Source organism: Mobula hypostoma, chromosome 7, assembly GCF_963921235.1.
Source record: "Mobula hypostoma chromosome 7, sMobHyp1.1, whole genome shotgun sequence".
In the NCBI taxonomy this organism is placed as follows: domain Eukaryota; kingdom Metazoa; phylum Chordata; class Chondrichthyes; order Myliobatiformes; family Myliobatidae; genus Mobula; species Mobula hypostoma.
Window position 1 is genome coordinate 13469928 of NC_086103.1, and position 16710 is coordinate 13486637.

Sequence of the window (16710 nt, forward strand, 5' to 3'; positions counted from 1 at the left end):
TCCAATCTGTTGCACCGACCCCGCTGCTATTTGGTTTAAAGCCCTCTCCACAACACACACAAAATGCTGGAGGAGGCCAGACATAATCTATGGAAACGTTTCGGGCCAAAACCTTTCGGCAGGACAATATTCACTACAAATGACAGTAATATTAAACCTGATATCCTGACTCTAAGGAATAAGCAGATAACATTGTATTTTGCTGCTGTGATGGTTGGTGCTTCACCGCAGCTCCTTATCCCGCCCTGCCCCGCAACGAGGGCCATTTTTGTGTGGGGCAGTTTAAAATCCGGAGATTTAAGATTTACATTTAATTTAATTTTTATTTAAGTCGAGGGTAAAGCAAATGTAAACTTGCCTAAAGAAAGCTGTTGAGTTGAAACTGAAGAATATTGAGCGAGTGCAGGGTGTAGTGGGTGTTGCTCCCGTGAGTCTATGCGGCACGGTGACCCCTGAACTCCCTCTCTGGCCGCTGCTCCGTGAGACAAGGTGCAGGTAGCAATCGGCCGTTCCGAATCTGCGTCCATCGGCGGCGGTAGCGGTGATCGGGAACCCATCGGCCGCCTGCGGCAGCCGCGCTCATCCACCTTTCTCATCCTGCTGGGTTTCTCCGCGGCTGGATGCGAAATTTTGAGCGGAGGGTTCCCGCGGGCTGGGCTGGGCCGCAGGCCTCGGTTGTCGCGGCGGGGTGGGAGAGGGGCGGGTAGGGATGGAGGGAAGTTTAGAGCCGGGTCCGGTGGCTTGGAGGAAAAGAGAGGGATGGAGGAAGATAAAGGATCGGAAGGACCGAGAGTATTGTATCGGGACCGGTACCGTGTCCGTGGGGAGGGAGGGAAGGGGGGGAGAGAGAGAGAGACGGGGGGGGTGGTGGGGAGCGAGAGTGGAATTCAGTGAAGGGAGGGGGACGGAGGATGGGAATACGGGATCGGAGGGACTGAGGGTTCTACTGGGACCAGGTTAAAGTCTGAGGAGTGGGTCAGGAAGTGGGGGGGGGAGAGAGAGGACTTGATGGGGGAGAGGGATCGTGGGATGCAGTGGAGTGTTGGGGTTGAGGAGGTTGACCCGGGGCTGGGAGAGACGGGCAGTGGAATTTAATGGGGCAGAGGGTGTCACTGTGTGGATGAAGGGAAGGTGAGATGAGGGTGGAGAGTAGACTCCTGTCTGTTTCTATGGCCACATGTCAAAAGCCCAGGAGTTTCTGCAAAGCTGGGAATCCAGAGCAACACACTCAAAATGTTGGAGGAACTTGACAGGTCCGGCAGTATCTATGGAGGAGAATAAATTGTCAGCGTGTTGTGAGCGTTGCTTTGACCCCAGCATCTGCAGATTATTTTGTGAATACATTGTCAGTTTTGGGCTGAGACCCTACAGGACTGGAAAGGAAGGGGGCAGAAGACAGAATTGGTCTGTAGTTTTTAGTGAGCCGTGTCTGTACTTATCTATTTGAATAACTTTGCCGGGGGTCATTTTAAACATGAGATTGACATTAGGGGCAGAGAGAACTGTGGTCCCTGATGCTGAAGAACTTGGCTGGACTGATGTAGAGAAGGAGAAACAGTGAGGTGTGGCTCTGGAATCAGTGGTCAATTATTTGAGACCACGATGAAGAGGGATGATTCCTGTACCTCTGGAATGTTCCAAATGGCTTTGGGAATCGCAGTTGTAATGTGTGGATAAGCGCATTAGTTGTTACCATGTGTGGAGTGATGCAGCAAACGAACCTACAGGAACCTACAGGTACTTGCAGAACCTTGCTGGAGAGGTAGACAAGGAGGTTAAGGGAGGTAAATTGGATGTTTTGGTGTGGGCACAGGTTGTCAGAGCTGTTGTGGGATGATATCTTGTGCAATGATTTGTAATTCCTGTACCTGGCATCCATATGGATGTTTTACCAGTAGAAAGTTTGTTGAGATATATGAGGATGTTTTTGGGAGAGGAGATTAGTTTTGGAGAAAGCACAACCAGGAGAGGTTCCTTCTTCTGTAGCTGAATCAGATTTGGTATCACTGGAATATCTTGTGAACTTTGTGTTTGTGGCCATGTTAAGGCAGAGTGTTCTGTCCTGGGCCAGTCTTTCAACTCATCACTAGGTGTGGTCCATCTTCAAAGATCCTTCCTCTCCCATGGGGAGAGATCTTCGGAGCTTCTGTAACCTGGGGTTTTTTTGGGATGTGGTTCTAGCTCCATGCCTGAACATCTTTTCACAGCCATATGCCTGGGACTGTCTGTAGTGGAGTTAGTAATAAAAAACACTCTAAATTACAAAAAAGTAGTGAGGTAGTGTACATGGCTTCATTTTCCGTTCCAAAATCTGATGGCGGAGGGGAAAAGGGTGTTTCTAAATCACTGAGTGTGTGTCTTCAGGCTGCTGTACCTTCTCCCTGATGTTAGCAATGAGAAGTGGTCATTATGACCATCATGGAGAGACTGGGACTCTAAAGTTGAGAGATGTTGACAGGACCTCACAGCTTATTGGGAAGTGTTTATAGTCAGGGAGCAGAACTTTAAGGTAATTGGTTGAAGGAATGGAGAGGTTGTAACTACCATGCTTTCACCAAGAGTTAATAGGGTTGAGGAATCAGTTATGGTGGATGTTTGTGGTGTGTGTGTATACATGTATATTTCAGATTTCCTGTATCTGTAGTTTGGAACACCCTTGGCAATCAGTGATCACCAGCTTCTGTGAGACAAGTTAGTCTTTATAATGCTGGCTCAGTACCTGAACATTTAGAGTAGTAGAGAACTACAGCACAGAAACAGGCCCTTCAGCCCATCTAGACCGTACTGAACTGTTATTAACCTAGTCCCATCAACCTACACCTTGTCCAAACCCCTCCCACCATTCTCTTAAAGGTTGCAGTCAAACTCGCATCCGCTATTTGCACTGGAACCCTATTCCACACCTGCACCAGCCTCTGAGTGAAGTCCCCCCTCATGACCCCTTAAACATTTCACTTTTTACTCTAGCTCTAGTCTCACCAAACCTCAGTTTGAGCAGTTAAGGGGAAGGAGGAGTGCAATTAGAGCTGAAACATGGCACAGCACACCAACGGGCCTGATGGCCTATAATGTGCTAACAGAGCATTAATTAATTCTTTTTGCCTGCCATGAATAATACTGGATAGAGGGATATGAATCATTTGCCTAACCAAAGGCCTGTTAGATTTCTCTGTCGCATCTGCTTCCACCAGCACCCCTGGCAACCTGTTCCATGCACCGCGGCTTCTCCAAACCAGGGCTTCCCAGCCTGCGCTCTACAGACCTCCCGGTTAATGGTAGGAGTCCATAGCATAAGAAAAGGTCGGGAGCCCCTGGTGTAAAACAAAAGAATGCAGTGTTTCAACCTGGAACCCTGATACGAGATTCTGCAGATGCTGGAAATGCACACAGCCTGCTGGAGGAACTCACATCTATGGAGAGGAGTACACAGTTGATGTTTCGCACCAAGACCCTTCATCAGGACTGACCGACAGACAAGTTCCATAGATGCTGGCTAATGCACCGAGTTCTTCCAGCATTTGCAGTCTGCGCACATTCTCTTTAAACTTCCCCCTCTCACCTGAACATATTCGACCTCAATGTCTTCCAATATCTATTTTACTAAATAAAACTACTGGGGGTTCAGTGGGAGCTTTCAATTTTTTGTTAAAGCACAGTTCAATTTCTACCGCAGGAGTTTGTACGTTTTTCCGCGTGACCTTGTAGGTCTCCGGGAGCTTCGGTTTCCTCCCACGTTCCGAAGACATGGGTTAATGGTCACATAGATGTGATCGGCTTGTTGGGCTGGAAGGCCATTTAAAATTAAGTTCACACACAGTGGGATATCTCAGCTTCTGACCAGACCATTGAAGGTGCTCTGGCTTAAATGCAGGATGGGTTCTGCCCAGGCTGTTCAGTGCTCTGGGTATCCATCATCCGACAGAGAGGCACTCCTTTTCTTCATATCCCTGTCAGTCCAGTAACCGTGGCTAGCAGGGACGCTGGATTACGTACTCTCCTGTTACCTGTTCACCCATGGCCTAACCGCATTGACACTCGGATGCTGACGTTTCAGACGGTCGGCCACAGAGTGAGCTGCCTCTCTACTTCTGTTCAGGGGTCTGCTGAAGCCTCTTTACACAGCACTCTCTGTCTCTGAGACAAGGTTTGCAGTCTTCTGTAGACTGTCCGGCACAGGGCTCAGCAGGCTGCGTGCAGAGAGGTTTCCCTTAGCAGTGGTGTCTACAACCAGAATTCAGTCTTGAAATAAAGAGGATTTAGCTTTGAGCTGTGAGATCGGTCATCTGGTGGAGTTCTCAGTCTAGTCTGGAGGTCAAGTTGCTGAATATATTTAAAGGAGAGATTTGGTGTGAAATGTGGAGAGAGATTAATCTGCCTGGACTGCAGTGAGGCTCGGTGAGTTGCATTTCCCACTATAAACAATGCTGGAGACATGCGGCAGACTTTATGGAAGGGAATAAAGAGTCAACATTTTGGGCTGAGACTCTTCCCAGTCCTAATAAAAGGTCTCAGCCTGAAACGTCGGCTCGTTATTCCTCTCCATAGACGCTGCCGTACGTGTTGTAAATTGCCCTTTGCTGTTTTGCAGTCAATAAGCTGTAAAGAGGGCAAAGAAGATAGTTACGACTGTTGCTGGGACTCGAGCCTGAGTTGTTTGGGAGAGGTGGGCAGAGTGGACTTCATTCCTGGTCACATGGAAGGAGATAGCTTCCCAACGGGTGACCTGATACAGGTGTATGAGGGGTATACGTCAGGACAATGCACTCAGACTTTTTCCTGGACAGAGGGAATTAAATCTGAATGAAAAGAGAGTGGGAAAATATCTAAAAGGATCTGAGGTACAACTTAACACAGAGGTAGGTGGAGTGAGCTGCCAGAGGAAGGGGTTGACACAGATGCAATCGCAAAATGAAAAAGTTGCACGGATAGGAAAGGGTTAGAGCAGGGGTTGGTGACCACGTTTAAGGGTTGGGAACCCCTGGTTTAGAGTGATAAGGGCCAATGGGACTAGCATGGGTCAGCATGTTGATTAGCTGAATGGCCTGTTTCTGTGGGTCTATGGGAGTTTCTCCTGATTCTGGTGCTAATAGTCATTCTGCTCTGGTGTTACTGTTAATGAGACCTTATTGTGTACAGTGTTTATGTGCCACCTTTAGGTGTGAAGGATACACGTTCTGTATCCGTATTCTCTTCCACAGCCCCCGTTACATTGCTATTGTGCTGTTTTCTTTCAGAATGGCTCCCCGAAAAGGAAAGGAGAAGAAGGAAGAGCAGGTGATCAGTTTGGGACCACAGGTGGCTGAGGGGGAGAATGTATTTGGAGTTTGCCACATCTTTGCTTCCTTCAACGACACCTTTGTCCACGTAACGGACCTGTCCGGCAAGTGAGTAACTGATGTCACAGTCTCGGCAACCATAGTGGGGTAAACATGGGGTGTCGGCAGCTGGAGGTACACACCGGGTTGGGCATTGTGGGGATAGGAGGGGAATTGGTGAGCGCTCCGCTGTGCTCAGTGCCCTAGAACCCAGCGCAAGACCAGATTGTGAACCGAGTGTGGTGTTTAACATTACCAGTAGATGTAAGGATGGATGCCGGTGAGGATTATGTGGAGTGTTCAGACTGCAGGATCAGCTTTATCCCAGCTGCTCAGTGCTGTGGGTGTCGTTTCCCCCTGCAGAGAGGAACTTGTTTTCTTACTATCCTTGTCAGTCCAGTAACCCTGGCTGACAGGGACGCTGGATCTCGTACATTCCTGTTAGCTGTTCCTCTGCAGGTCTGTGTGCTGGCGCTATAGATGGTTAGGCACAGAGCAAGCTGTCCCTCACTCCCTTTCAGGGGTCAGCTGAAGCCAGGTTACGCAGCTGTCTCTGTCTCCGTGGCAAGGCTTCCAAGCTTCTGCTCGAGATTGTTCAGCGCAGAGCTTGACAGAATCAGGTTTAATGTCACTGGCATATTTTGTCAAAATTGTTGTTTTGAGGCAGCAGTACTTTGCAATACATAATAGAAAAAGCTGAATCACAATAAGATAGATGAAGGTTAATTAAATCTAAAGAGAGCACAAAAAGGGTGGGGAGGGGGAGGTAAATGTTCATGGGCTCAATGTCTGATGGCGGAGGGGAAGAAGTTGTTCCTGAAACATGGAGTGTTGGTGTTCAGGCTCCTGTACCTCCTCCCTGACGGTAACAATGAGAAGAGGGCATTTCCTGCGTGATGGAGGTCCTTAATGAAGGATGTCGCCTTTTGAAGATGTCCTGGATGTTGGGGAGCCCAGTGCCCATCATGGATTTGGCTGAGTTTGCAACTTCCTACAATTTTTTTCGGATTGTGTGTAGTGGCCCCTTTGTACCAGACAGTGATTAAACAAGCTGGATGCAGAGGGGTAGTTTTCCTTAGCAGGAATAAAAAAAAAGTTAGCATTCACTTTTTTGGTTCCTGCACATCCAAATCACTAGAAACACGACCTGGTCTCTTCTCACTGATGTGATCCAGAAAGCAAAGATAAAGCTTAGCTTTATTTGTCACTGTGAAATGCCTCATTTGCATCGACATCTCACAAGTGTCGCCATGCTTCCTGCTTCCTATTAACCCTAACCCGTACAACTTTGGTCTGTGGGAGGAAATGAGAACACCCAGAAGAAACTCATGCAGTCATGGGAAGAATGTACAAACCCTTACAGATAGCGAGGGAATTGAAATCCCATCGCAGGCGCTGTGAAATATTATGCTCCTGTGCCACTCCATTGAAGGGGAACACCTCTCTGCATCCACTTTTTCACGTCTCTTCAGAATCCGGGATGTGGGCTTCTCCAGCAGCCTGGGATTGTTGGATTAGGGAGGATCCCACTGTTCTCAGGGAGGAGGTACAGGAGCATCAGGACTAGGACTGCCAGACTGGGTAACAGCTTCTTCCCTCAGGCTGTGAGACTGATGAATACCCTGCCACCACTGAGGTCTCATCACTAGGACAGCGAGCTGTTTACTGTTTACCTGGGCTGTGCACGACATGCAGTTTGAGTTATATTGTATTAACTTGGGGTAATATTTTATTTTATGTATTGTGTGTGATATATGATTTGTGGGTGTAGCTGTGGTCTGGAGGAATGTTGGGTTGTACATATGTACAGTCAGATGACAATGAACTTCAACTAAAGCAAATAAGTTTTTCTTGGTGTATGTGTTTGGGCTCATTGAATCTCTGTTGTGACCCAGCTGCCTTCTCGTTGCAGGGAGACCATCTGCCGCGTCACGGGTGGGATGAAGGTGAAGGCCGACAGGGACGAGTCCTCCCCGTATGCTGCCATGTTGGCGGCTCAGGATGTGTCTCAGAGGTGCAAGGAGCTGGGCATCACTGCTCTACACATCAAGCTGCGAGCCACTGGCGGCAACAGGTCAGTAACTCGGGGTGGGGGGGGGGGCACTGCACTTTCAAACTTACCCTAGCTTGGTCAGTGAGTGTTAGTTGTAATCTCTTATTTAAAAAAAGCCTTTAAACCATCTCACATAAATTGCTGGAGGAACTCAGCAGGTCAATCACCATCTGGAGGGGAATAAGCAGTTGACATTTTAGGCTGAAACCCTTCATTTGAATCAGGTTTAATATCACTGCCATATGTCGTGAAATATGTTTTGTGGCAGCAGTACATTGCAAAACATCGTAAAATTGTTACATGTTTTATCATGTGTTGCAATATGTATATAAATAAAATGTAGTAATTCAAAATACAGAAAACGTGTCTTCCAGGCTCCTGTTCTTCCTCCCTGATGATACCAATGAGAAGACAACATGTCTTGCGTAATGGGGGGAGGGGTCCTTAATGATAGATGCCACCTTGAGGCATCGCCTTTTGAAGATGTCTTCACGGCTGGGGAGGCTAGTGCCCGTGATGGAGTTGGAATGAAAGGGGCAGAAAGAAGCCAGAATAGGAAAGGGGAAATAAAGGGAGGTGGTGTGTGACCAAATGGAGGGTTGTGGGGGGGGGGAGGTAGGCTGGGGATAATGTTGGAAGTATCAAAACAAAGTTGCAGAATGAGAACAGAGCTGGGGGAGCTCGCTCAGCTAGTGAATCCCCATGTGGGGAGAGGGCAGAACTGCTCCAGAGTGTATAACTTCCCCATTAATACTCCTTGTTCATTCTTGTGCCCAAGTCTCTAAATATTCCTAATGTACCTGCCTCTACCACCAGCCCCAGTAGTGTGTTCCACACAGTCTATATAAAAAAGTACCTCTCTGACATCTCCTTGATACTTGTCTCTAATCACCTTTAAATTTATACCCTCGTGTATTAGTCATTGCTACCATGGCTGTTCACTATTTCACCTTTCATCCTCCTTTGCTGTAAAGAGAAAAACCCTATCTTACTCAACCTTTCCTCGAGACATGCTCTAATCCAGGCAGCATCCTTGTAAATCTCCTCTGCCCCCTCTCTAAAGCTTCCACATCAACGATGTGACCCGAACAGAGCACAGCACTCTGTGGTCTAACCAGGGTTTCATAGAGCTGCAACATTATCTTACAGCTCTTGAACTCACCCCCCGACTAATGAAGGCCAACACATCATACACCACCTTAACCTCCCTATCAGCTTGCGTGGCAGCTTTGAGTCGTCTGAATTTGGGCCCCAAGGTCCCTCTCTTCCTCCACACAGCAAGGAATTCTGCCACTGATCTTAGTCTGCCTTTAAGTTCGACCATACAAAGTATGATTTTCCACAGATGTTTGACTGGCTAAGATCTTCTGCATTTCTGCTTCTCCTGAATATTATCATCATTATGTGCTGTGTCGTATGATGTGGGTGATCATGGTCTCGAGACAATGATTGTACTTGGAAAATTTTTCTGTAGAAGTGGTTTGCCATTGCTGCCTTCTGGGCAGTGTCTTTGCAAGACGGGTGAGCCATTATCATTACTCTTGAGGTTGTCTGGCTGACGTCAGTGGTCGCATAACCAGGACTTGTGATGCTTATCTGACCATCCACCACCTGATCCAATGGCTTCATGTAACCCTGATCAGAGATGGGGGACTAAGCAGGTGCTACACCTAGCTCAGGGATGACCTGTAGGCTAGCTGAGGGAAGGAACGCCTTACACCTCCTTTGGTAGAGACATATCTCCGTCCCGCCACCTGGCCAGAGTATATAACTTCTTCAATAATGCTTCACTATTAATTGCTTTTACACAGTGCATGGAATGCAAGCTAATTGTGGTCTGAAGTTACCTTTAACGTTGCTTCTGCAATGGAGTCCTCACGGTTGATGTGAAGCGCTCTCTGTTAAATGCAGGACTAGGTACATCTCAGCTGTATGGTGCTGAGATTGTCGTTCCCCCTGCCTTAAAAAAAAGTCGTTTCACACTATCCTTGTCAACCAGAACTGCCATTGGCAGGGATGGTAGGTCACGTACATACTGTTGAAGGGTTCTGAGGGATGGTGTGTGTTAACAGTCTCAGACGTAAAGCAGTGATGGTTGAGGGGTGTGAAGGGTAGTGGTGGGAGTGTTGTTCAGCCTTGCTGCTTGAAGAAAGTAACTGTTTCTGAGTCTGGTGGGCCTGCTGTAGCCTCCCTGATGGTTAGGATAAGTTTAGAGCAGGGGTTCCCAATCTGGAGTCCAAAGGCCCTTTGGTTAGGGCTAGGAGTATATGGTATAAAAAACGGTTGGGGTCCCCTGGTTTAGAGGGAGACAGACCAAATGCAGGCAAATGGGACTAGTATAGATGGGAATCTGGATCAGCATGGAACAATTGGGCCGAAGAGCCTGTTTCCATGCCAGGTGACTGGCTATGACCAACTGTCGATGTCTGTATCTGGCTAGTCCTCAGGCATCCCATTCCAAAGGGCTGCGGATCAACTTTGACCCCACAAAGGAAGGTGTATAATGTGTTGGTCTTCATCAGAAAACACTTGGAATATTGTGTTCAGTTTTGGTCATCTCGTTATAGGAAGGATGTGGAGCCTTTAGAGAGGGTGCAGAGGAGATTTCAGCGAGCTAGGGCTTTTCTCTTTGGAACAAAGGAGGGTGAGAGGTGTACAAGATGATGAGAGATATCAACTGAGTGGACAGCAGAGACATTTTCCCAGGGCGGAAATAACTAATACAAAGTGGGGTGGGTGTCAGAGATAGGATTTTTTTTTACAGAGAGTGGAGAGTGTGGAATGCACTGCCAGGGGTGGTGGAAGAGGCAAGTACATTAGGGACATTTAAGAGATGTTTAGATAAGCACATGGATGATAGAAAAATGGAGGGCTGTGTGGAAGGGAAGGGTTAGATTGATTTTGGAGTTGGTTAAAATGTCGGCGCAGCATCATGGGCCAAAGGCCTGTACGGTGATGTAATGTTCTGTGTTCTACGAAGGCCTGGATTCACTGGGGTACTGTTGCCAGCAACCCTAGGAGATGAGTTGGGTACGTGTTGTCAATCTACTCAGCATAACATGTCAGGTACAAGTTGATGGTGGCAGGTTGCTCAAGCCATTCCTCGCACATCAGCACAGCCACCTTCCACACTAAACCTGTGTTCAGAGACGTGCAAACCAGAGGCCCAACAGACTGGTTGTTTTCACGTCTGCCTGGAGAAGGGCCTGTATGTCTCTGTATTTTAAGAAAACAGCTGGCTGTGGGGGAAATGATGTGGTTTGGTTAAAAATTGCAGGAAAATAAATTCGTTTAGGAAAACAGTTTTCTGGGCTCTGTTCAGAGGTGGGAAATTCAGCCAACAATTCTTCCAAACCACAAGCAGGGACAACTCATGCAAAGTCAGTGTACTGTCTCAAATACCGACATCAGCAGGCCAGCTGTAAATATTGAATCTCCACCCACCTTAGCTCAGTCCCAGAAGGTCTGGACCTTTTGGAAAGAACCTCGGTGAGAAAGGCAAAAATACGTTCCATCAATAACTTTTAGCTTACAAGTGGCAGCACTGTTCCCGCGAAGCTCCGCGTATACGCAGCCACTCAGTAACTGAAATGCTCCTGCACACGGAGCCTTTGTTGCCGCGGAGCTGGCATTTTCTTTTATATAATGTGCCGCAGTTTTCAGGCGGTATAAGAACTTCCTGCTCAGAGCAATGGTTGGCTTGCACAGCTGTAAAAAAAAATTAGAGGGAACATGGACTGTCAGCCACGGCTGATGTGCCCCATCTGCCTGGAGGACCTTGTTTTAAGATGCTGTCGCCTTTTCTCCTATTAGCTGAAGCTGTTGCGATGGGCTTAGTTACTTGGCCACACATGGAGGCCAAGAGCTCTGCTGGCTTACAGCGTGAGTAAAAGGGTCAGAAGGGAGTTTGCAGACCTGGCTCTGATGCGGTCCGTGAGACTGGGCACTTTGTATGGACACAATGCTTCATCCCCAAGTTATAATCAACACTTTGATAACACCAGTAGAGATGCACAAACTCCTTGGTATGTCCAGCTCAATCAGTTTTATTGCCACTGACATGTTGTATGTTGTGAAATTCTAAACATGAGATTCTGCATTTGCTGGAACTCCAGGGCAACACGCACACAAAATGCTGGAGGAACTCAGCAGGTCAGGCAGCATCTATGAAGGGAAATAAACAGTAGGCATTTCAGGCCAATACCTTTCATCCTGGGGAGAAAACATCGACTGTCCATTCCTCTCCATCTTCCTCAGCCTGACCTGCTGAGTTCCTCCAGCACTTTGTATGTTGCAAAATTTGTCTTGTGGAAGCAGTACAGTGCAATACATAAAATACACTATGAATTATAATAAGAAATAAGAAAATAGACAAATAATGTAAGAAACAGCCAAAATAGTTGGTGTTCATAGGTGTATGGACCATTCAGAAATCTGATGGCTGAGGGACAGAAGCTGTTCTTAAACATTGTGTGTAAAACATTAAGTGTGAAATTTCCCAGAAATACCCAGAAATACAATAAATTTCCATATAAAAGATATCGTAGTGCAAAAAGAGAAAAAGCAGTGAGGTTATCGACAGATGCCTGACAAAAGTATTTTCTAATTCCTCCTAGGACCAAAACCCCTGGACCGGGTGCACAGTCGGCCCTGAGAGCCCTAGCTCGATCTGGGATGAAAATCGGGCGTATTGGTAAGTGGGCGCATTCACCAGACGACACCGGATTCCGTGCCGGGGAATTGCGCCCAGCTGCTGAGGGTGTCGTCTGTCTCCCCTGACTGTTTGTGCTGCTCCCATCAGGGAGGAGGCTACAGAGCATCCATGCCAGGAAGACCAGACCCAAAAACAGTTACTTTCCCCAAATAATAAAGCTGTTCAACACCTCTACATCCACTTCAACCACTCCTCTCCACCGTCCCTCACCACCCTCTTCATCCGCCCCCATTTACTGTCACTTTACACTGACTCTCCACACCTCATACCCACACTGACACACTCCTCTCCACAGTCCCTCACCACCCCCTTCATCCCCTCATTCACTGTCACTTTACACTGACTCTCCACACCTCATACCCACACTGACACACTCCTCTCCACCATCCCTCACCACCCCCTCATCCCCCATTCACTGTCACTTTACACTGACTCTCCACACCTCATACCCACACTGACACTCTCCTCTCCACAGTCCCTCACCACCCCCTTCATCCCCTCATTCACTGACTCTCCACACCTCATACCCATGCTGACACACTCCTCTGCACAGACCCTCACCGCTCATTCACTGTCACTTTACACTTCACACCTACACTGGCACAGTTATTGTCCTGTATTTTCATTTGCCCTGCTGCTACTCTTGCCAAGAGTCACTTTCATCAGTCACCTTATGTACAGATGCTCCTGCACCAAGCATGACTTGATGTACATACAATCAGACTGTATGTAAGCCAGTCGTATGTGTGTACAGGGTGACATGGTAGTGTGGTGGTTAACATGTCACTATTATGGCTTGGGGAGCTTATTGTGCTTTTTAATGCTACCTTGGTTCCAGAGTAACAATCACTTCATTTTCCTTTGCACTCGTAAATGACAATAAACAACCTTGAATTGGCCTCCCACTTTTTGCCAAATCACAGCTGTAGAAATTGCTTTCCCAAGTGCCACCACCATCACAGTAAGGCCAGTGAGGGAGGGGCAGTGACCGCTGGCTCTCCCCTAATGCCTACAGATGTGTTCTGATCCGAGTAGGCAGGGTAGTGGAGCAGTTAATGTAACAACTTACAGCACCAATTCCTGTCGCTGTCTGTTAGAAGTTTGTACGTTCTCTCTGAGAGCGTTTGGGTTTTCTCCGATGTCCTCCCACTGTCTGAAGACAAAAGGGTTAGTAATTTGTCCTGAGGAGGGTCATGAGAGTGAAAGGATTAATATATGATCACTGTTTGATGACTGGGCAAAACCTATTGAATATTGAAAAGCCTAGATAGAGTTGATGTGGACAGCATGTTTCCTATAGTAGGACCTGAGAGCACAGCCTCAGAAAAGGGAAGAGATGAGAAGGAATTTCTTTAGCCAGAGGGTGGTGAATCTGGAATTCAGATTTAAGCAGTTCCCCCTCCAAATCCTTTTAAACATTTCACCTTTTACCCTTAACCTATAACTTCTAGTTCCAGCCTCACCCAACCTCAGTGGATTATTAGGTGGTGATTCAACTCTCTCTCCTGCCATTCTCCTTCCACCCCCATCCTGCTCTGCACTTTCTCTGTAACTGTAACACTTTATTCTGCATTCTGTTACTGTTTTACCCTGTAAAACCTTAATGATGTTGTGATGAAACAATCTGTATGGATGGCATGCAAAGCAAAGGATTTTCACTGTACTTCGGTACGTGTGACAACAAGAAATTGCCATCAAAAGTGGTGGATCCCAGTATTCTCTTCTAGTGCTTCCCTTCGTCGACCCTGTCAGTGCTTCTTGGTGAAAAGCAGCCAGCATAATCAAAGACCCAAACCACCCTGGACTTTCTTTCTCCCTCCCTCCCCCCCACTGGGCAGAAGATGCAAAAGCTGAAAGCTTGTGCCCCCAGACTCAGTGGCAGCTCCCTCCACCCCACTGTTATCAGACTATTGAACAGTCCCTTAGATGGACACTTGACTGCCTCATTGTGATGTTCCACCCTATTATCTACCTGCACTTACTCTAACATTTTATTCTTCATTCTTTTCCTTTCTCTTGTGGTGCAATCATCTGTGTTGGTGGCATGCTAAAGGTTTCACTGTGTGGGGTGTGTGACAGTAATGTTCTGATTGTATCTATTGGCATTAACCACATTACTGTTCTTTGGCAGAGGACGTCACTCCAATCCCCTCGGACAGCACTCGCAGGAAGGGAGGTCGCCGTGGTCGCCGCTTGTAGAAAATCTACGTCCCTCACAGTATAATTAATAAACATTTCTGTTAATAACTCTGGTATGTTTTAATTCCTGTCTCCTCGGAAGTACAATTTGTAGTCACTTTATTGGGTACACTTGTACACCTGCTCGGTACTGCAAATTATCTAATCCACCAGTCAGGTGATGGCCACTGGATTCACCAAAGCATGCAGACCTGGTCAAGAGGTTCATTTGTCGTTGAGACCAAAAATCAGAATGGCAAAGAAATGTGAGCTAAGTGACTTTGACTGTGGAATCACAAACGAGAAAATCTGCAGATGTTGGAAATCCAAAGCGTGCACACAAAATTCTAGAGGAACCCAGCAGGTCAGGCAGACGACGTTTCAGGCCAAGAACCTTCATCAGGTCATTCCCAATGAAGGGTCTCGGCCTGAAACATTAATTGTCTACTCTTTTCCATAAGTGCTATCTGACCTGCTGAGTTCCTCCAGCATCTTGTGTGTTTTGCTTTGACCGTGGAATGGTGCCAGGTGGGGTGGTTGGAGTATCTCAGAAACTGATCTCCTGAGATTTTCATACACAACGGTCTAGAGTTTACAGCAAATGGTGCAAAAAAAATCCAGTGAATGGCAGTTCTGGGTGAAAACACTTGAACGAGAGAGGTCAGAGGCGACTGTTCCAAGCTGACAAGAAGGTAACCTAGTAAACTAGCCACTCTGATTCCTGCCTGGTGTACACAAATACCAGTAGCTAAGAGCATTTGCCTGCCTGCTGAGGAATGGGAGCTAGCCCATGAATGTGGATAACGTTACAATAAGAAATAGAATAAAAATCCAGTAGGTTCCCGGAATTGGTTCCCAATTGTGATGAGCAGTTTGGTGGCGTTGAAGTCTTTTGGACAGGTATGAGGGATATGGCTGATACACAGGAGCAGGACGTATAGTATTAATTAACAATAGGATCGATACAATCGGGTTTATTATCACTGACAATGCAAAAATTGTTTTGGGGTCGCAGTGCAGTAAATAACAGAATTGCAGTTCAACCCCGGCATCCTTGGTAAGAAGTCTACCTCCTCCCTGTGGAATGTGTGGATCTTCTCCCATATTCCAAAGACATATCAAGTTGAAGGACCTATTCTGTGCTGTATCTTTAATAAAATTTATGTATGTATAGTGCAAAGAGCAAAATAAGTGTTCATGGACTGTTTGGGAATCGGAGGGGAAGAAGCTACTTCTAAAGCATCTGTCAGTAATGTGCAGAGTAATCCTGAGTAATGGCGACTTTTGAAGATGTCTTTGAGGCTGGTGCCCCTGATAAAGCTGGATGAGTTTACAACTTTACACTTCGTTCCTGCTCCTGATCCTGTGCAGTAGCTCCTCCACACCAGATGGTGATGCGGTACGGGGGTTTTTTATAGGATATGACGGATAAGCAGGAATAGAGTACTAGGATGGTCAAAGATGGGAGGATAAAGATGAAGTTGTAGGTTAGGGTGTGTGTGATTGGGTGAAGAATTTAGAATGTAAGTCTATTGCACACTCCGGAGCAGAAGGTGGCAGTAATGCACCATTAAGCTGGGTGCTCACTGCCGTAAAACAGAGAGAGAGAGAGATGGTGATGCAATCAGTAAACTGATGGAATATAACCATTGTCATGCTTTCTTTGTAATTGCATCAAAATATTAGGCCCAGAGTAGATCCTCAGAGATCTTGATACCCAGGAACTTGAAGCTGCTGACCCCTCAGGGGCTGGTCAATGTTCCCTCAAAACGTCCCCTTCCTGGACGTGGGGGCTACGAACTCAACTGGGGGAAGTGTGAGATGATGTATTTTGGGCATTTGACCTTTCTTGTGTTGGAGTGTCCAGTAAAACGTATTACTTGTCTGAGTTTGGCTTTCGAATCAAAGCTGATAACTTAATTCAATTTCACTTTCCCCATCATTGCAATATTCCTACAACCAATGGCCTCGCTTTCAAAGAACCTTCATCTCAGGTTCTCATTATTTTTGAGAAAGCAGGATCTCCCAGTGGCCACATATTTTAATTCCAGATCCCATTCCCATTCTGACATGTCTATCCACGGCCTCTAAAGATGAAGCCACACTCAGGTTGGAGGAACAACACCTTATATTCCGTCTGGGTAGCCTCCAGCCTGATGGCATGAACATCGACTTCTCTAACTTCCGCTAGGCCCCACCTCCCCCTCGTACCCCATCTGTTATTTATTTATATACACACATTCTTTCTCTCACTCTCCTTTTTCTCCCTCTGTCCCTCTGAATATACCCCTTGCCCATCCTCTTGTCTTTCTCCCTGGGCCTCCTGTCCCATGATCCTCTCATATCCCTTTTGCCTATCACCTGTCCAGCTCTTGGCTCTATCCCTCCCCCTCCTGTCTTCTATCATTTTGCATCTCCCCCTCCCCCTCCCACTTTCAAATCTCTTACTC

The 16710-nt window shown here is 47.0% G+C and overlaps 1 protein-coding gene across 2 annotated transcripts; it reads left to right on the plus strand.

Moving 5' to 3' along the window:
• Positions 1-423: 423 nt before the first annotated feature.
• On the plus strand, positions 424-14329 carry rps14 (ribosomal protein S14). Of its 2 annotated transcripts, none has more exons than XM_063053052.1 (5): positions 424-489; positions 5235-5384; positions 7228-7389; positions 11985-12061; positions 14214-14329. In XM_063053052.1, exons 2-5 carry the CDS (start codon positions 5236-5238, stop codon positions 14279-14281), a joined length of 456 nt encoding a protein of 151 aa, XP_062909122.1. In that variant the 5' UTR covers positions 424-489; position 5235; the 3' UTR covers positions 14282-14329. The 2 variants fall into 2 exon arrangements, with proteins under 2 accessions (XP_062909122.1, XP_062909121.1); XM_063053051.1 differs by having other exon boundaries at positions 447-495.
• The last annotated feature ends 2381 nt before the right edge of the window (positions 14330-16710 follow it).

Coding starts and splice junctions, on each gene's coding strand:
- rps14 (XM_063053052.1), top strand. CDS start 5,236: ATGGCTCCCCGAAAAGGAAAGGAGAAGAAGGAAGAGCAGGTGATCAGT. Junction 7,390..11,984: donor CGAGCCACTGGCGGCAACAG/GTCAGTAACTCG, acceptor AATTCCTCCTAG/GACCAAAACCCCTGGACCGG. Junction 12,062..14,213: donor GATGAAAATCGGGCGTATTG/GTAAGTGGGCGC, acceptor GTTCTTTGGCAG/AGGACGTCACTCCAATCCCC.